Below are 15,324 nucleotides of genomic sequence, written 5' to 3' on the forward strand. Positions count from 1 at the left end.
GTCTCCGAACAATGGGTGGAGAGCAGGAAACGCCGCATGGGAAACAGGATTTGGCTCCGCCGCCGCCGCCAGCCACGGCCCCTTGGCCCCTTTCCTTTCCCTGCTCCAGAGAGCCCTTCCCACAGCCGTCAGCCACGGGGCTGCGCCGAGGGGACGGGAATGCTGCCGCCCGGGCGGGCTGGGGCATGAGACCCTCTGCACAGTGGGTGAGGAGGGGGGTCAGGACACTTCCTGGCCAGGCTGGGAGCTCAGCATGGCTTGGGGACCCTGAGCACACAGTCCTAGCCCTGAAGGTGCGGGCACCAGCTCCCCGGGAGAGCTGAGACTGGGCAGGGAACCTCAGTAGCCTCTTCGCCACCAAGCCCTGCTCCTGAGCAACCGGGTGGCCACCAAGCAAGCAGGGACGGGGGCATCTTCCTCGTCGTGCCCAGGCTATGCACCAGAGGAGGTGGTTCCAGCTGCCCTGGAAGCCAAGCAGCAAGGCGGAGGCAAGATGGAGGGCATGGGCAGGGAGCACAGGTCCTGAGCCACCGCTGACGTGGAGCCCCTAGGCAGCCGCAGCCTCCAGCTCTGAGCTCTGTGGCTGGGACATGCCGTGGATTTTCTGACCTCTACCAGATTCGGGACAAGGTCCAAGGACATGGGACTCCAGGTTTATCTTCTGCTTCTCTTCCCATGGCTGGCAGGTAAATCGTCTCTTTCCCTCTGCCCCAGGGAGCAGCCCCTGCCCCAGGGAGTCTTGGTGGGACGAGGCAGCTGTGGGAGCTCAGTGGCGCCATCAGAGCAGGGTTTGGAGGGAGGAAACATCCCTTTGTGATCAGCCATTTGGAGACCTCAGCGGCCAGCAGTGCCCTCCCCTGCCGGCATCTGCCCAGCATGGGGCTGGGGTGTGGGCAGCTTGTGGGAGGAGAAGGACCCCGAGACCTCCGTCCTGCCGCACACTTGGCTCATGGCGGGGGGCTGAGCCCGTGGGGATCTCCAAAAGGAGGGTGGATATGCCCACCATGTCATCCCGACGGCTCTGCGCCCAACCTGGCTGTGTCTCCTGGGCTGGCTGGGGGTGACAAAAATGTCCCGGAAAGGGGGTGACATCTGGATGACGGGGTCTGGCCCTGAGGCAGGGCTGGGATGGCCGTGCCCTTGTCCAGCCGTGACATGCCCTTGTGCTCCCCTGCCCCAGGGGCCATCCTGGACATCACCCTGATCGCCAATGTGCAGAGCCTGTCCCACTCTGACTTCTTCCTCTCCTGCGTCATGGGGGAGCGCGACGTGAGCTACCTGCAGATCGAGCGGGAGAACAAGATCGTGATGACGCACCCCAAGACGGGCTTCCAAAACCACCGCAACCGCAGCAACCATGTCCAGGCCAGGGGCTTCTCCATGGCCGACCTAGTGGGGATCCTCTACTGCCTGGGGCGCACCCCAACTGAGCAGGCCCAGGTGGTCTACGTACACAACAGCCACAATGGTGAGTGGCTGGGGGGGCGGTGGGCAACCCCCCAACTGCTGGCTGGGTCCACATGGGAGCTACCTGCCCCGTGCTTTGCAATTCTGATGCCGGCTGGCGTGGTGGAGGAACAGTGGTGAGCCAGGAACTAGGTTTGGGGTCCACCAGCACCAGCGGGGTGGAGAGGGGAGGGATGTCCAGCTGGAGGAGCATGGCCGAGCCCCGTGGAGGTGTGCGGGGACGGACGGCAGCACAGGCAGCCAGCTGGGTTGGGAACAGTGCCCGGGAGCAGGGCAAGGTCCAAGAGGAAGTCAGGTGCCCTTGGAGGAGGCAATGGGGTCTGGAAATCATTAACCAGGGCAGGGGGCAGCCCATAGGAGCCATGCCAGCCTCGTGCCCCCACCACAGGCTCCCAGGGAGGAGGCAGTGCCGGGGCGCGTGTCCAGCAGCGCCATTTGGCGAGCACCATGTGGCAGCAGCACATCGCTGCTCTGGCAGTGGGGTCTTGCCAAGAGGCACTGCCAGGACGCACGGCAGCCAAGGCAGTGCTGAGGTCTTGTCTCCCATTCCCGTTTTGGGCCATATAAGTCGAAAGGGCTTCCCTGGGCCGGCCAGCAGCAGGGATACCACCTGGGGCACTCTCCCACACTGCCGCCCCAACCTCCACTCCCCCCGTGCTTGAGACTTTGCAAAACTATTAGGACTGAAATTTTCTGGGATAGGTGTTTGCCTCAGGATGCTTTCTAGTTGTTTTTTAGAAAGTTTTGGCTAAAACAGATGACCTTTTGCTGAGAATGAGGGGGCAAGGGATAGAAGATTCTCTGCCTGTGTTAAAACACAGCTTTACCAAGCAGCTCTAGTATCTCCAAGCTGGGGAAGAGAGGCTGCTGGTGGGGTGCAAGCGTCCTCCAAGGAGCAGGAACCAGCCTGTGTCCTTGGACAGAGGCTTGATCCAAAAATGGCCAGTGATCCTATCGGAAATGGAGCCAGCCAGCCTGGGAAAGCAGAACGGCACGGAGGCACCAAGGGAGGGAGGCAGAGGCACTGGGAGAGAGCGGGGGGGGCACGTCTAGCGGCAGAGGTCAAGGAGCACAGAGGAGGCTCTGCACCACCTAAAATATCCCCGTATATAAGTCATGGAGGGAAGTGACAGCTCTGGGGCTCCATTGGTGTGACGGGGTGTCCAATGGTGGGGGAGTTCTAAGCCAGCCCCCAGCTCCTGGGTTGACTTAGTCAGGCCAAATTAGTGCTGTGGGGGAGCGGGTCAGTGTCTGTGTCCAAGCCCCTGCAGGAGGTTGCCCAGAGGTGGTGGAGGCCCCATCCCTGGAGACGTTCAAGGCCAGGCTTGGTGAGGCTCTGAGCAACCTGATCTAGTTAAAGATGTCCCTGCTTACTGCAGGGGGGTTGGACTAGATGACCTTTAAAGGTCCCTTCCAACCCAACACATTCTATGATTGGAGTTTCAAGTGCCAAAAAAGTGTCTTGTTTCCAAGTGTCAAACAGGCTGCTGTTGCTCTGTTTAATTTAGAGAAGTGAAAAAAAAAAAAAGGAAAAAGTAAAAAAAAAAAAATTACATCTTCGCAGGGGGAGGGAGGGCTGTGTCCAGAACCCGCCGGGGAGGCTTGGCACGTGCTGTCTCTCCTGTTTAGCCCAAGAGCGCACCAAAGCAGGCCAGGGTGATGAGGCAGAGGATGGGGAATGCTGAGAGGAAAGCTGGCACCTCCCAAAATGTCATGCATGAAGAAGAACATAGGAAGGGTGATAAACTTTGGAAGTTTTGCTGTAAAAACAAAGTGAAGCAGACCAAAGAGATCCTGAGGAGCAATTTCAGAAGGGTTTAAATTCGGCAATAAACTATTTTTTACAATATCCACAGCACAAAGGTGCCCAGAAAAACAATTGCAGAAAACCAAAATCCTTTTATTTTTGCATCCATGTGCACAATAGAGAAGCTGGGGAAGCTTGCTGGGGTATCTGTCTGAAATGCCAGTGCTGATAGCGGGAGATAGGCAATAAATAGCCGAACAAAGCAGCACAGCATTGCCAGACTGGGCGTGGTGTGAGCCGAGGGTGGGCGGCAAGGCTCCTCGTGGGACGCCAGCCTTTCCTAAAAGCTTTCTGAGTAGGGAGTCACAGGCCTGTAAACCCAAATCAGAACAAGGCAAATTAGTAGAATCCATAATGAAGTGCAGAATTTGTGGTTGTGTGGTCCCGGAGAAAGAGCGTGAGTTTGCAGTGTCCTCAGTGCCGTCTCTGGGGCGGCAGCGGTGGGGACACTGTGGATGACCCAGTTGACACAGTCTGTTTGGGTTCCTGGAGAAAAGTGGGAAAATTCCCTTTCAAAGGCTCCTTGGTAGCAGCTCTGCACCCAGGGGATGGGGGAATGTGTTGCATGGGTAAATAACTGACTAAAAGAAAGGGGGCAAGAATAGGAGTTAATTTGCGGTTCTTGTCATGTGGGGAAGTCCCCACTGGCATGGCACGGGGTCTCTGCGGGGACCTGTGCCACTGGTTGTGGTTACAAACAGCTGAACAAGCAGCCATGGACGGCGCCCACATCTGTGTACCCTTTACAAGGCACTGCAAAGTCCGTGGCAGAAAGATCCCGACTGGAGGGACAGGTGGGGAGGCCATTCTGGGGAATTACCGGGACGCGTGACCTGCGGTGCCCTTCCCCGGGTGTCTGCGGCGTGTGCCGCTTCCTCCCGGCCCCCAGCCTCGCCAGGGCAGGACCTGGGGCTGGATATGCCTGAGCTCCAACGTGGGGTGGCTGCTGTTGGTGCGTGCGAGCCGGCGTGCTGGCAGGCTCTGAGTGCCAGCGCCCGCCCGTGCCCTCTTTTGTGTCTGTCCTGGCACGCCCAGGGCTTGTTTTCCCAGGCCTTGACGTATTTATAGCCCCATTTGGGCTCAAGGCTGGGCTCTGGCTGACTCACATTACTCTGAGAGTTCATTGCTGCTGCATGCCCCAGCACCTGGGAAATCAGGAAAACAGCCGTGACAGGGCCACTAGTCACATAGGGTGGCTTGCAACCACGCTGCACTTCCCGAGCTGGCAGCAAGTGGGGTGCACAGTGCAGATGTGTCCCAGCTGTCACCTCCCCAGGCTACGGCCACTGTCATCCCGTGCTGGGCTGGGGCTAGCAGGATGGCTGGAGGGCAGGGTCCCCCGTCCTGCTCCTTGGTGTCCTTGGTGTGGCACTTCAGAGCATGCTCTAGTGGCAGACATTGTAGGTTGTTTGGTTGGACTCGATGATCTTAAGGGTCCTTTCCAACCATGAAGATTCTGTGATTCTGTGATTCTGTGTCTGCCCACGGGGGCGGAGGGGCCAGGATGGGAGAGCTTGTCGCTGCAGAGGCTTGAGGGGGTCCCAGCTCCCACACAGGGCGGGCAGGGAAGTGTGTCATGTTGTCCCAGCAGAAACATGTGGTGGGCTGTGTTTTGGGGTGGCTGGTCTGGGGGTGCCGGCACTGCCCTTGGGTGTGAGTTCCCTGGGGAGTGACCACTGCTCAGCCTGCTCCCTCTCCGCCTCCTCCTTTTCCTCTTTCTCCTCCTCCTCCGTTTCCTCTTTCTCCTCCTTCTCCTCCTTCTCCACAGCCCACCTCTTCCCAGTGAAGGCCACGCAGTCAGTGAACGTCGCCGAGCCGGCCACCTTCTCTGCCAGGGTCCTCAAGAGGAAGGAGACGGATGTTATGTGGAAAAGAAATGGCAAGTGGCCCCAAGAGCAGGCACAGGGCTGGGATTGCTCCCAGCCGGTGCCTGGTGCCAGCCCCAGGGGTGGGGGGGGGGCCCAGGTCACCTTCTGCCCCCTTGCAGGTACCTACTACCAGACCACGGACCGGGGTGAGGTGCGGGGCGACCTCGTCACCCTGACGCTCCCCAACGTCAGCGTGAGCGAAAATGGTGTCTACAGTGCCACGTTCATGGGGGACAGCCCTCTGTGGAGCGCCTTCTACCGCCTGATCGTGAGAGGTGAGCAGGGCCCTGGCTCCCCGGGATGCAGGGACAGGCGGCCGTACCCTGCCCTCCAGCCCAGTGCCACCTTGCGCCCCCTCCGCTCTCTCTGCAGCCTGCCCCGCAAAGAAATGGGGACCATCCTGTGAGAAGGACTGTCCCGACTGTCTGAACGGCGGCATCTGCCATGACCATGTCGGAGAATGCGTCTGCCCTCCCGGGTTCATGGGCACCCGCTGCGAGCGAGGTAGGTGCCGGGCTGCCCAACAGCAGGAGCTGCACCCCGCTGCACCCCCAGACCCAGGCACAGTGGCCAGAAACTCTCCAGAACCTCCCCTGTTTCTGGAGCAGGGCTGGACCATCCACCTTCTCAGCAGGACACAGCTCCTGTGCCTGCTCGGGGTGGCAATACAGTGCTCGAGGTGACGATACGGTGCTCGAGGTACCCGAGCTGGCACCATGCCGTGCGTGTGCATGGGTGAATGGAGGGTGAGGGCAGACCACGCTTGTTTTTCCAGCCTGCCGGGAAGGCCAGTTTGGCCGCAACTGCCAGGAGACGTGCCAGAGAGCCCAGGGCTGCAGGGGGCTGAGCTTCTGCCTGCCGGACCCCTACGGCTGCTCCTGCGCCTCGGGTTGGAGAGGCTCCCGCTGCAACCAAGGTACAGGGACATAGGTGTCCATCAGTTCACCCATCCAGCCTGGGCATCGCAAACCTCTCCCGGCCTGAGGGCCGGTGCAGGCTGAGCTGCGCTGCTCCTTGCACCAGCTGCCCACGGTCTCTGCCTCCATGGTCCTGCACCACGGCCAGGGGTAGCAGCCAGCTCTCCTCTTCCCGCAGCCTGTCCCCTGGGATACTACGGCCCCGATTGCGCCTTGGGGTGTGCCTGCCGAAATGGAGGCAGCTGTAACCGTTTCAGCGGCTGTGTCTGCCCGGCGGGCTGGCATGGGCAGCACTGTGAGAAGTCAGGTGAGACTGGCGCGGGGCTGCGGTGGGTTTCTGTCCTCCACCCTTGGGTGTGTGCCGTCTCCTTCCTCATCGGTGTCTGGGGGTGCCATCAGCTACTGGCCTCGCCAGCTGGCTCAGCAGCATCCTTGCCTGCAGAAATAGCCCCCAACCCTGTGGAAACGAGGGTGATGCAAGGGGACCATCTAATCTGGCCCCCTGGGATTAGCCGTGCTGAGAGCATCGCTGAGCCCGCCATGTGGGATGGGGACCACAGCATCTGGCACCGGCTCCTGGCACCAGGGTCTGGCTGCAGCCGGGAGCGGGGAAAGGTGCCAGCCTCTCTTGTGCCTGGGGAGGAGTGGGGCCAGCCCTAACGCTGATTTCTGTGTGCCAGACCGGTTCCCCCAGATCACCCAGCTGGCCTCGGAGCTGGAGTTCAACCTGGGCTCAGAGCCCGTTGTCAGCTGTGTGGCCACAGGCAACCCACTGCCTGCCAGTGATAGCGTGGAGCTGCGCAAGGCTGACGGCACTGTGCTCAAGGTACCTCCCCCGCGCCCTTGCCCCACCACCATCCCTGTGGTGCCGACTCCCTCAAAAGCACCCGTGTCCCCGCCAGTCTGCTGGGCAACTTCAGGCCAGCATGGGGAGCCAGGGGGCTGAGCTGGGGGGCTGACAGCACCCTCTGTGCCCTCAGCTCATCAAAGCCATCATCGAGCCGGGGCAGATCACCTGTGAGTTTCAGGTGCAGCACCTGACAAAGGCAGATACCGGGCTATGGGAGTGCCGGGTCTCCACGACTGGGGGCCAGGACAGCCGTAAAGTCAAGGTCAACATCCGAGGTGAGGAAGGGGTGGTGGCATGAGTGGGACGAGCTGGGGTTGCTGGGGGAGGCTGACAGCACAGTATGGCAATGCCAAACCCCACGCACTGGGCTGGGTACCACCCATCGTGTGCCGCAGTGCCAGCAGACAGGTTTGGGTGGTGATTAAAGATTTCCCTGATGAAGCTGGAAGGAGCCAAGAGGTGGCAGATGTACGCGCACTCTGGCCCTTGTTGCTCCCAGTCCCACTGGTGTCATTCCCTCCTTTCCCCCAAGTGCCACCTGCACCCCTGAGCCCCCCTCGGCTGCTGGCCAAGCAAAGCCGCCAGCTCGTGGTGTCACCTGTGGACTGCTTCTCTGGTGATGGACCCATCAGCTCCATCAAGCTGCTCTACAAGCCCAAGGACGATACGTCAGCGTGGTCATCCATTGTGGGTATGTGTCTGCTGGGGTTGGGGGCACAGGTAGGACCTGGGCAGGAGGGCACAGCTGCCCCAACCAGTGAGGGTCTGGGGTGGGCAGAGGTTTCCATCCCAGGACCCCCATAGTGATGCCAAGGAGAATGCCGGTGGCAGGGCAGATTGTGTGTCATGGGCATCGCTTTGACATGTCCTATTGGCCAACAGTCGACAACAGCGAGAACATCACCCTCATGAACCTCCGGCCGGTGACCGCCTACATCGTCAAGGTGCAGCTGAGCCGGCCAGGGGATGGTGGGGAGGGCAGCAAGGGGCCTGAGGCCGTCATGGTGACAGAGTGCCTTGGTGAGCCTCCAACTCCCTGACCCTGACCCTGACCCTACCCCTAACCCTGCATGGCACGGGGTCTGCAAAGCACTGGTGCTGATGTGCCGTGAGGTTTTGCTGCCTTTTTGTTCGCAGAGCCCACAGTCAAGCCTGTGATCGAAGGTTGGTCCATAGAGGAGAAAAACACACTTCACGTTAACTGGAAATTGCCAAGTAACCACGAGCCGGCACACGGGTTCATTGTCCACCTCTTCGACTCCGCAAAGCGGCTAGTCTGTGAGAAAAACATCACGTCCATCTCTGTGCTCTCTGCCCGCATCGGGGACCTGGAGTTCAACAAGGAGTATGGCCTGGAGGTGCTGGTGTACCACTGCGCCAGCCTGGGGCCCCCCTCTGACCTCTACAAGGTCATGATCAACAGCAAAGGTGAGTCTAGCAGAGCACAGGGAATTATTGCAGGGAATTACAATGATAAATCAGTTGTAATTGTGACAGTGACCATCCCCAGGTCCGGCTGCTCCTGTATCCCATCTCTGATAGAGCATGAACAGCTGCTTGGGGGAAAATGGGTTCTTCTTTCCCTGCTAGACCCCACACCCTCCAGCAACAAGCAGCTGAGAAACCTCCTAAGCTAAACACGACATTGAGGCCATCATGAGTGATGCTCAGAAACAGATCTGTCCTCCGCACCCCCGCCCAAGCCCTGATGGACCTGTCTATACTTGCAGCCTTTACAGCACCCTATAGCAACAAGTTCCTCGGTACAATTATACATTGCGTGAAGAAATTATTTCCCCTTGGTTTGCTTTAACCCCACTGCCTGGATGGTCACTAGGACTTGGGGAGACCTGCAGTCCCTCCTGTGGGCACACACACACACATGTGCACAGCCCCCCACGTGGGTGGGAGACCATGGGGAGGTGGAGCGTCAGCCTGACCAACCTGGCAGCCAAGGGGGAAGGAGTTCAAGAGGCCTTTAGTGTGGCTCGGTGCTGGCCACTACATGTTAGGAGGGCTGATGAGCATCAGGCTTGGAGGACATGAAGGTTTCTCCACTTGCTGCTTTTAAAACTTTGTGTGATTTGAGGATTTGGGTTTAGGGATGTGGGCAGGATGGAGAAGGCTCAGAGGAGGCAGTAGGAATGACGAGATATTCAAAACCTGCCCTGTGTGAGGAAGGGTTGAAGAAAGAAAATATCCCAAAAGCTAGTCAATACAGAGATGTCTAGCTTGACGGTCCCTGAGGCTGGGAGTGTTTGTGGGTGCAGTCCTGCTCCATTGTTGTACCCAGAGAGCCACTCCCGGCCCCGGGGTCCATGCGTGCCTCCTCCTGCCTCCACCTAAGTGCGGGACAGGAGTCCCTGGACGTCCTTCAAACCTGGCACGGCTTTGGTTGCCATTGCCATCCATGGGGGCTGGTCCTCAAACCAGTGCTCAGACCCTGCAGGAGCCCGGTCCTGGGGCTGACACTCTCCTCTCCTTGTCCCAGGGCCCTCCTCCCCACGGTCGCTCTCAGCAGAGTCCGTGTCTGACACTGCCGTCAGGCTCTCCTGGCAGGTCCCCGAGTACCCCAATGGGGGCATCACCAAGTACATCGTGGAGCTGCAGCAGGTGGGGGGCACCAGCGAGCCCCAGTGGATCGACACCGACAGTGGCGCCGAGACCACCAAGATCGTCGGGGGCCTCAATGCCAGCACCAGCTACCAGTTCCGCGTCCGGGCCAACTCCCATGTCCCGGGGGAATGGAGCCAGCCTGTGAAAGCCAAGACCCTGGGGGACGGTGAGAGGGGTGTCCCAGCAAGCAGGGGACTCACGGCTCCACTGGAGCTTGGGCTCAGCATCCAGGTCAGCAAAGAGTGACCGGGGTGCTCATGGTAACCTCAAAGAGTGGCTCTGAAGCATCAGCCCAAGCCCAAAACACTTGTGGGTGTCTTCAGAAATCCTTCTTCTCCTAGTCCTGATGGGACAGGGGTGGTATGGTGGCAGCATGGCACCCACAGAGTGGCTCTGCCTTGGCCAGAGGGTGACACAGTGCACAAGGGGCTAAAAGAGCAGGGCACAGCTGGCACTGGAGCTGGTGACTGGACCCAGAGGTGGCTGGAGGTCCAGAAGTTGGCAAATTCGGTGGCAGGGCCCAGGCAGTGACACCCTCACCCCTGTGCCACCATGGCACCAGGAGCTTGGCATGTGGTTGTTATATCTTTGTGGGGTCCCAGGGTGCTGGGAGAAGGCTGCTATGGGTGCTTGCCCACCCGTGCAGCCTGGGCAGGGCTCAGCCATGGACCACGACCCTCCATCCCTCCTTTCGACAGGAGCGCTGAGCGTGCCGCCCAGCCTGGGCAGCCAGAGCACCGAGCAGGGGGGAATAGACCAGCAGCTGCTCTTGGCCATCGTTGGCTCCGTATCCGTCACCTGCCTCACCATCCTCTTTGCCCTCCTGGCGCTTTTCCTCATCAAGAAGAATTTTTTCCACCGGCGCCGCACCTTTACGTACCAGTCTGGCTCGGTGAGTGCCGCCTGCCCTGCCAGGACCATGTCCCCAGCTCCCCACGTCCCAGCCCGATCCAGGTCACGCTCCATAGCCTCCAGCCAGGACGCAGCCAGACCTCACTTCCACGCAGAGAGGGTGCGGAGCCCAGCCTTGTCCACCACCCTGCCCTGCCGGGACTGCCGCGTGGGCAGAAGGGTGCCCAGTGCCTCTAACCTCACCCACTCCCATCTGCCAGGGGGAAGAGACCATCCTGCAGTTCAACTCAGGGACCCTGACCCTGACGCGCCGGCCCAAGCCGCAGCCCGAGCCCCTCAGCTACCCTATCCTGGAGTGGGAAGATATCAAGTTTGAGGACATGATCGGGGAGGGCAACTTTGGGCAGGTCATCAGGGCCATGATCAAAAAGGATGGCCTGAAGATGAATGCGGCCATCAAGATGCTGAAAGGTGAGCGTGGGTGTAGGCAGGCAGGGTGGGCTGGGGGATGCAGCTGCATCCTGGGCCACGCTCGGCGCTGAGGAGGTGCAGGAGCCATTGGTGGAGGAGCAAAGAAAGGGCCCTTGTTGTAGGACTGAGGTGTCCATCCCTTCTTTCCTTCCAGAGTTTGCTTCGGAGAATGACCATCGGGACTTTGCCGGGGAGCTGGAGGTGCTGTGCAAACTGGGACATCACCCCAACATCATCAACTTGCTGGGTGCCTGTGAGAACAAGGGTGAGCGTTGTTCCGCTCTTCCTTCTCCCCAGCCCCGCAGCCCCTACCTGGTGCGTATTCCTCTTTGCTGGGGAGATCCCCACAAGCCCAACCTCCTCCTGCCCCCCAGGTTACCTGTACATCGCCATTGAATATGCTCCCTACGGAAACCTCCTTGACTTCCTCCGCAAAAGCCGAGTCTTGGAGACAGACCCAGCCTTTGCCAAGGAGCACGGCACTGCCTCCACCCTCACCTCCCAACAGCTCCTCCAGTTTGCTTCAGACGTGGCCAAGGGGATGCAGTACCTGAGTGAGAAGCAGGTACATCCCCAGCAAGCCCCTCAGAGCATCCTTCCTCAGGGCCTGGGGACTCCCCATCTGGGCACAAGACCCCTGGGGCCAGCAGGAGGGACCGTGTGGCTCCTGCTGACTGTTGGACCCCTTCAGTTCATTCACAGGGACCTGGCAGCCAGGAATATCCTGGTAGGAGAAAATCTGGCCTCCAAGATTGCTGACTTCGGCCTCTCCAGAGGGGAGGAGGTCTATGTGAAGAAGACAATGGTGAGGCAGGAGCGATGCATCTCCATAGGGCCTGCACTGATATGGTGGGCAGGACCCCCGCTGCCAGTGGGAATGACCCACCATGCTGGGACCAGCTGGGTCACGGCTGCCCTCTGTCTGTGGGGCATGCTCCCTCCCCTGACGGTCATTCTCTGTTTCCCCAGGGCCGCTTGCCGGTTCGCTGGATGGCCATTGAGTCCCTGAACTACAGCGTGTACACCACCAAGAGCGATGTGTAAGTCCTGCAGGCGGGGGTACTGGGGCTGGAGCATGGCTGCAGCCGCCTCTATCCCTCTCCAGGGTCGCCAGCATGGCGACGCTTTTGCTCTGGGTGCTGCAAGGGTGGGAGCTGATGCTGATGCATCTCCCTGGGAAGCTGCTGGTTCATCCCAAGCCCTGACTGCCCGCTCCACCATGGGCTTTGTTCCGTGCCCATCATCCGGGCATGGCTGGGGCCTCTATCACAGCCTTGACTCCTGCTCTTTCAGGTGGTCATTTGGCGTCCTGCTCTGGGAGATCGTCAGCTTGGGTAAGCATTCTCTGTGTCCCTTACCTCCACTTGGGTCCCTGCAGGCCTGGTCCTCCTGCAGCCCGGGAGGGGATACCCTGGGGACTGTCCCCGCCAAAGCCAGCTGTGTGTCTCTGGCTGCAGGGGGAACACCTTACTGCGGGATGACGTGTGCCGAGCTCTACGAGAAGCTGCCCCAGGGCTACCGCATGGAGAAGCCACGCAACTGCGATGACGAGGTGTAAGTGGGCAGAGAGCCCGGCTGATGGTGGCACCCATGTCCCCCTGACCCCACTGCCCCACGGGGCTCCCACCAACTTGCAATAGCTTCTGCCTGGTTCCCCTCTGTCCCACACCTCAAACGCCCTTTCGGGCTTTAGTTTCCTGCCTACTTTCCCCCACCTCCCACAAACAGCTTTTCTCCCCCCATGCACGCTGAGCCGCCGCTGGCTCTCTGCCCCCAGGTACGAGCTGATGCGGCAGTGCTGGCGCGACCGCCCCTACGAGCGCCCGCCCTTCGCCCAGATCTCCATGCAGCTCATCCGCATGCTGGAGGCCAGGAAGGTGAGTGGCAGCAGCTCAGTGGGAGGGATGCCCTCTCTGTGCAGGGCTTGTCTGAATGCTGCGGCATCCCTTGGGGTCAGGGAGGGCACATCCAGCAGCAGAACCTGTGTGACCCCCCCCACCACGTGTGGGGGGAACCCCAGCATCGCTTTTTGGGTGTGGGGAGCCCCATCGCCTCCCCCCAGGGCACAGCACCCACGAGTGTGGCAGCCCGGACGGGAGGTAGGTGGGGAACCTGGCACAAGCGGCTTCTGACTGGGGTTCCCCCGTAGGCCTATGTCAACATGGCCCTCTTCGAGAACTTCACCTACGCGGGGATCGATGCCACCGCCGAGGAGGCATGAGGCTGCGCTGGGACCACGCAGAGGGGCAACGCTGGCCCCAGCCTGCTGGGACAGTGCTGTGGGGACAAGGGGCTGCCTGTCCCCCTCTGAGGAAGAGCAGCCAAACGCCGGTGCCCCTTCCCAAGAGCGTCTTCCCGGCAGCAGGACTGTGCCATCCCCTCCCTGGCTGCCCACCCACTGTGTGCTGGCCACACTGACATGCCACCAGCCACCAACATGGCCCCACGTTGCTGGGGGACATGCTGGGATGGCCCCTAAGGACAAGCAGCAGCAGGGTGTTTGCAGCAGAGCGGGCAGGAGAGGGTGCTGCTACCTGAGCCCACGGACACTAATGGCCAAGTTTTGGGGTGAGAGGGGAAGGATCGGCCCAGCAGCTGCCCGCCCTGCAGCTCTCAGCGTGCTCTGGGCCTGACGTGGTGCCAGTGGGGCTGTGAGCATCGCTGCCAGCGTGGGATGCGGCCACCCCAGCACAAGGGACAGACAGCGTTGGCTGTGCACAGCCTCCAGCTCTTTGGTAATCCTTTGGAGGTACCAGCTCTGCCTTATGGACAATAAACATAGTGCAACAGGACGCCGGGTCCAGAGGAGGGGAGGTGGGGACCCAACTCTGCCCTTCTGGTGGCACCGAGGAAGAGGATGCAGGGCCCCAACGGTCTGCTTCCATGGTGGTCACTTCTCGGGAACCTTTCCCCACTGGGGTCCTCTGATGATCCCCAGGGATGCCCCAGCGCCCCAAGACAAGCCCCAGATCTCATCATGCCATGGGGATGGGTTTTCTTAGTATCCAACTGGAATCTTCCCCCACTGCAATTTGAGACTTTGTCCTGTCCCCAAGGGATGTGGTGAACAGACTCTGTCCTTCCTCTGCGCAGCTGCCTCTCGCATGCTTGAAAACGGTTCCTGTAGCTTTCCCTTGGGATGGCCCCGCTCCTCCATCCGGTCCCTGCGGGGCTGTGCAGCTCCACACCCTTCCCACCCCGGCCAGACGGCGCCTGCCCAGTGCCTGCGCCAAGCCCTCGGGTAACTCCCTGTGTCTTGCAAAGGGACCGTCCTGCTCGTCCAGCCACTCGAACGCGTGCCACTGGGGCGATTCTTACATGCCAGTCCCTCGAGGATCGCCTGGGCTCCGCGCTGACCCTCCCGTGGGAGCTCCTGCCCCAGGCTGCCGTCCCTCATCCCGTGCTGCTGCCGCTGTTTGTTATATTGACAGTGGGTGGGCTTCATCTCTCTTGGCTTCAGCTTCCTAAGCCCTCAGCGTGCCACCTAGCTGCCCATCTAGCCGCCCATCTAGCCATCTTCCGCGGTCCATGGGAAGCAAGGGCTGCTTCTCCGGAGCCTGCTATCCCAGCCAAAGGCAGGGGCATTTGCATTTGCCCGTCTGGGCATGAGTCTTTTTTCCCCACAAGGTGTTTTAACCCTGTCAATACCATTTTGATTTCCCATTCTGGTCTCCATTGCTCTTTGGTGTCCGTTGCAGCCATTAGAAAGCAGCCTGTCTGCCCCATCACTGAGGGGGTGAAAGGGTGACGGGGACCAGCCCCCGCAGGTAGCGTGACGTGTGCCACCGCCTCTGCTGCTGGCTGGGAACAGCGTCTGAGGCAGCGTCAACAGCCCTGCTCAAACCAAGGGCTTTCTGCTTTTTGCCTCCCTGACGGCAAAGCCCAATAGCTGGATGGAGAAGGAAGTGGGACTGGTTTGACAAAATTTGACTGTGACAAATTGGTGCTGGCTGTTCCCTTCTGCCCTCGCTGCCCCCAGTGCTGGCCCTGACTGCAGGGCAAGGAGAAGCCAACCCACCCTTGGCGTGGTGGGGACGCGTGTGCGAGCAGCTCCTCATTCGCTGCCTGGTGCTCCCTGGGCTGTGCCGCAGGGTTGTACCCTGGCAAGGTGAGACACCCCTCCGGCCACTCGCACCATGCTGCGGCGGTGGATTGGCAAGAGGCTGAGCGTGCCTGCAGGACCCCACCATGGTGGCCCTGCTCCTGCACCGGCACTGCTAGCATCTGTGTGGGCCCTGCCAATGTCCCCTGTGCCTGCAGCCCTCCTCCCGGCACAGCCGCTGGGCCAGTGCCACTGGGACACGCAGAGCAGACCCAGCACACACCAGCGCCAGGGGGCACAGGGCAGGATGGAGCCAGAGCAGGCACCCCGTGCCCCGTGGTCCCGTGTGCCTGCAGCCCCCAACAGCCTGCCCTGCCCTCCCTGCCCCATGGGGGGGCCTCCCTGGTTTCTCAGGGGTTGTTTTTCTTCCTACT

General features: G+C 60.6%; 1 protein-coding gene across 2 annotated transcripts; it reads left to right on the forward strand.

Moving 5' to 3' along the window:
- Window positions 1-97: 97 nt before the first annotated feature.
- On the forward strand, window positions 98-14,511 carry TIE1 (tyrosine kinase with immunoglobulin like and EGF like domains 1). 2 transcript variants are annotated; one of them, XM_074596444.1, is made up of 23 exons: window positions 98-686; window positions 1,181-1,468; window positions 5,043-5,153; window positions 5,262-5,417; window positions 5,515-5,646; window positions 5,918-6,058; window positions 6,238-6,366; window positions 6,740-6,885; window positions 7,040-7,184; window positions 7,442-7,600; window positions 7,792-7,929; window positions 8,047-8,337; window positions 9,401-9,691; window positions 10,224-10,537; window positions 10,638-10,848; window positions 11,003-11,113; window positions 11,223-11,413; window positions 11,540-11,653; window positions 11,818-11,888; window positions 12,142-12,182; window positions 12,306-12,402; window positions 12,626-12,725; window positions 12,998-14,511. In XM_074596444.1, exons 1-23 carry the CDS (start codon window positions 641-643, stop codon window positions 13,067-13,069), a joined length of 3,495 nt encoding a protein of 1,164 aa, XP_074452545.1. In that variant the 5' UTR covers window positions 98-640; the 3' UTR covers window positions 13,070-14,511. The 2 variants fall into 2 exon arrangements, with proteins under 2 accessions (XP_074452545.1, XP_074452546.1); XM_074596445.1 differs by having other exon boundaries at window positions 10,224-10,417.
- The last annotated feature ends 813 nt before the right edge of the window (window positions 14,512-15,324 follow it).

This window comes from Larus michahellis, chromosome 8 (assembly GCF_964199755.1).
Source record: "Larus michahellis chromosome 8, bLarMic1.1, whole genome shotgun sequence".
NCBI classification, from domain to species: Eukaryota; Metazoa; Chordata; class Aves; order Charadriiformes; family Laridae; genus Larus; species Larus michahellis.

Coding starts and splice junctions, on each gene's coding strand:
- TIE1 (XM_074596444.1), top strand. CDS start 641: ATGGGACTCCAGGTTTATCTTCTGCTTCTCTTCCCATGGCTGGCAG. Junction 7,185..7,441: donor AGTCAAGGTCAACATCCGAG/GTGAGGAAGGGG, acceptor CTTTCCCCCAAG/TGCCACCTGCACCCCTGAGC. Junction 7,601..7,791: donor AGCGTGGTCATCCATTGTGG/GTATGTGTCTGC, acceptor ATTGGCCAACAG/TCGACAACAGCGAGAACATC.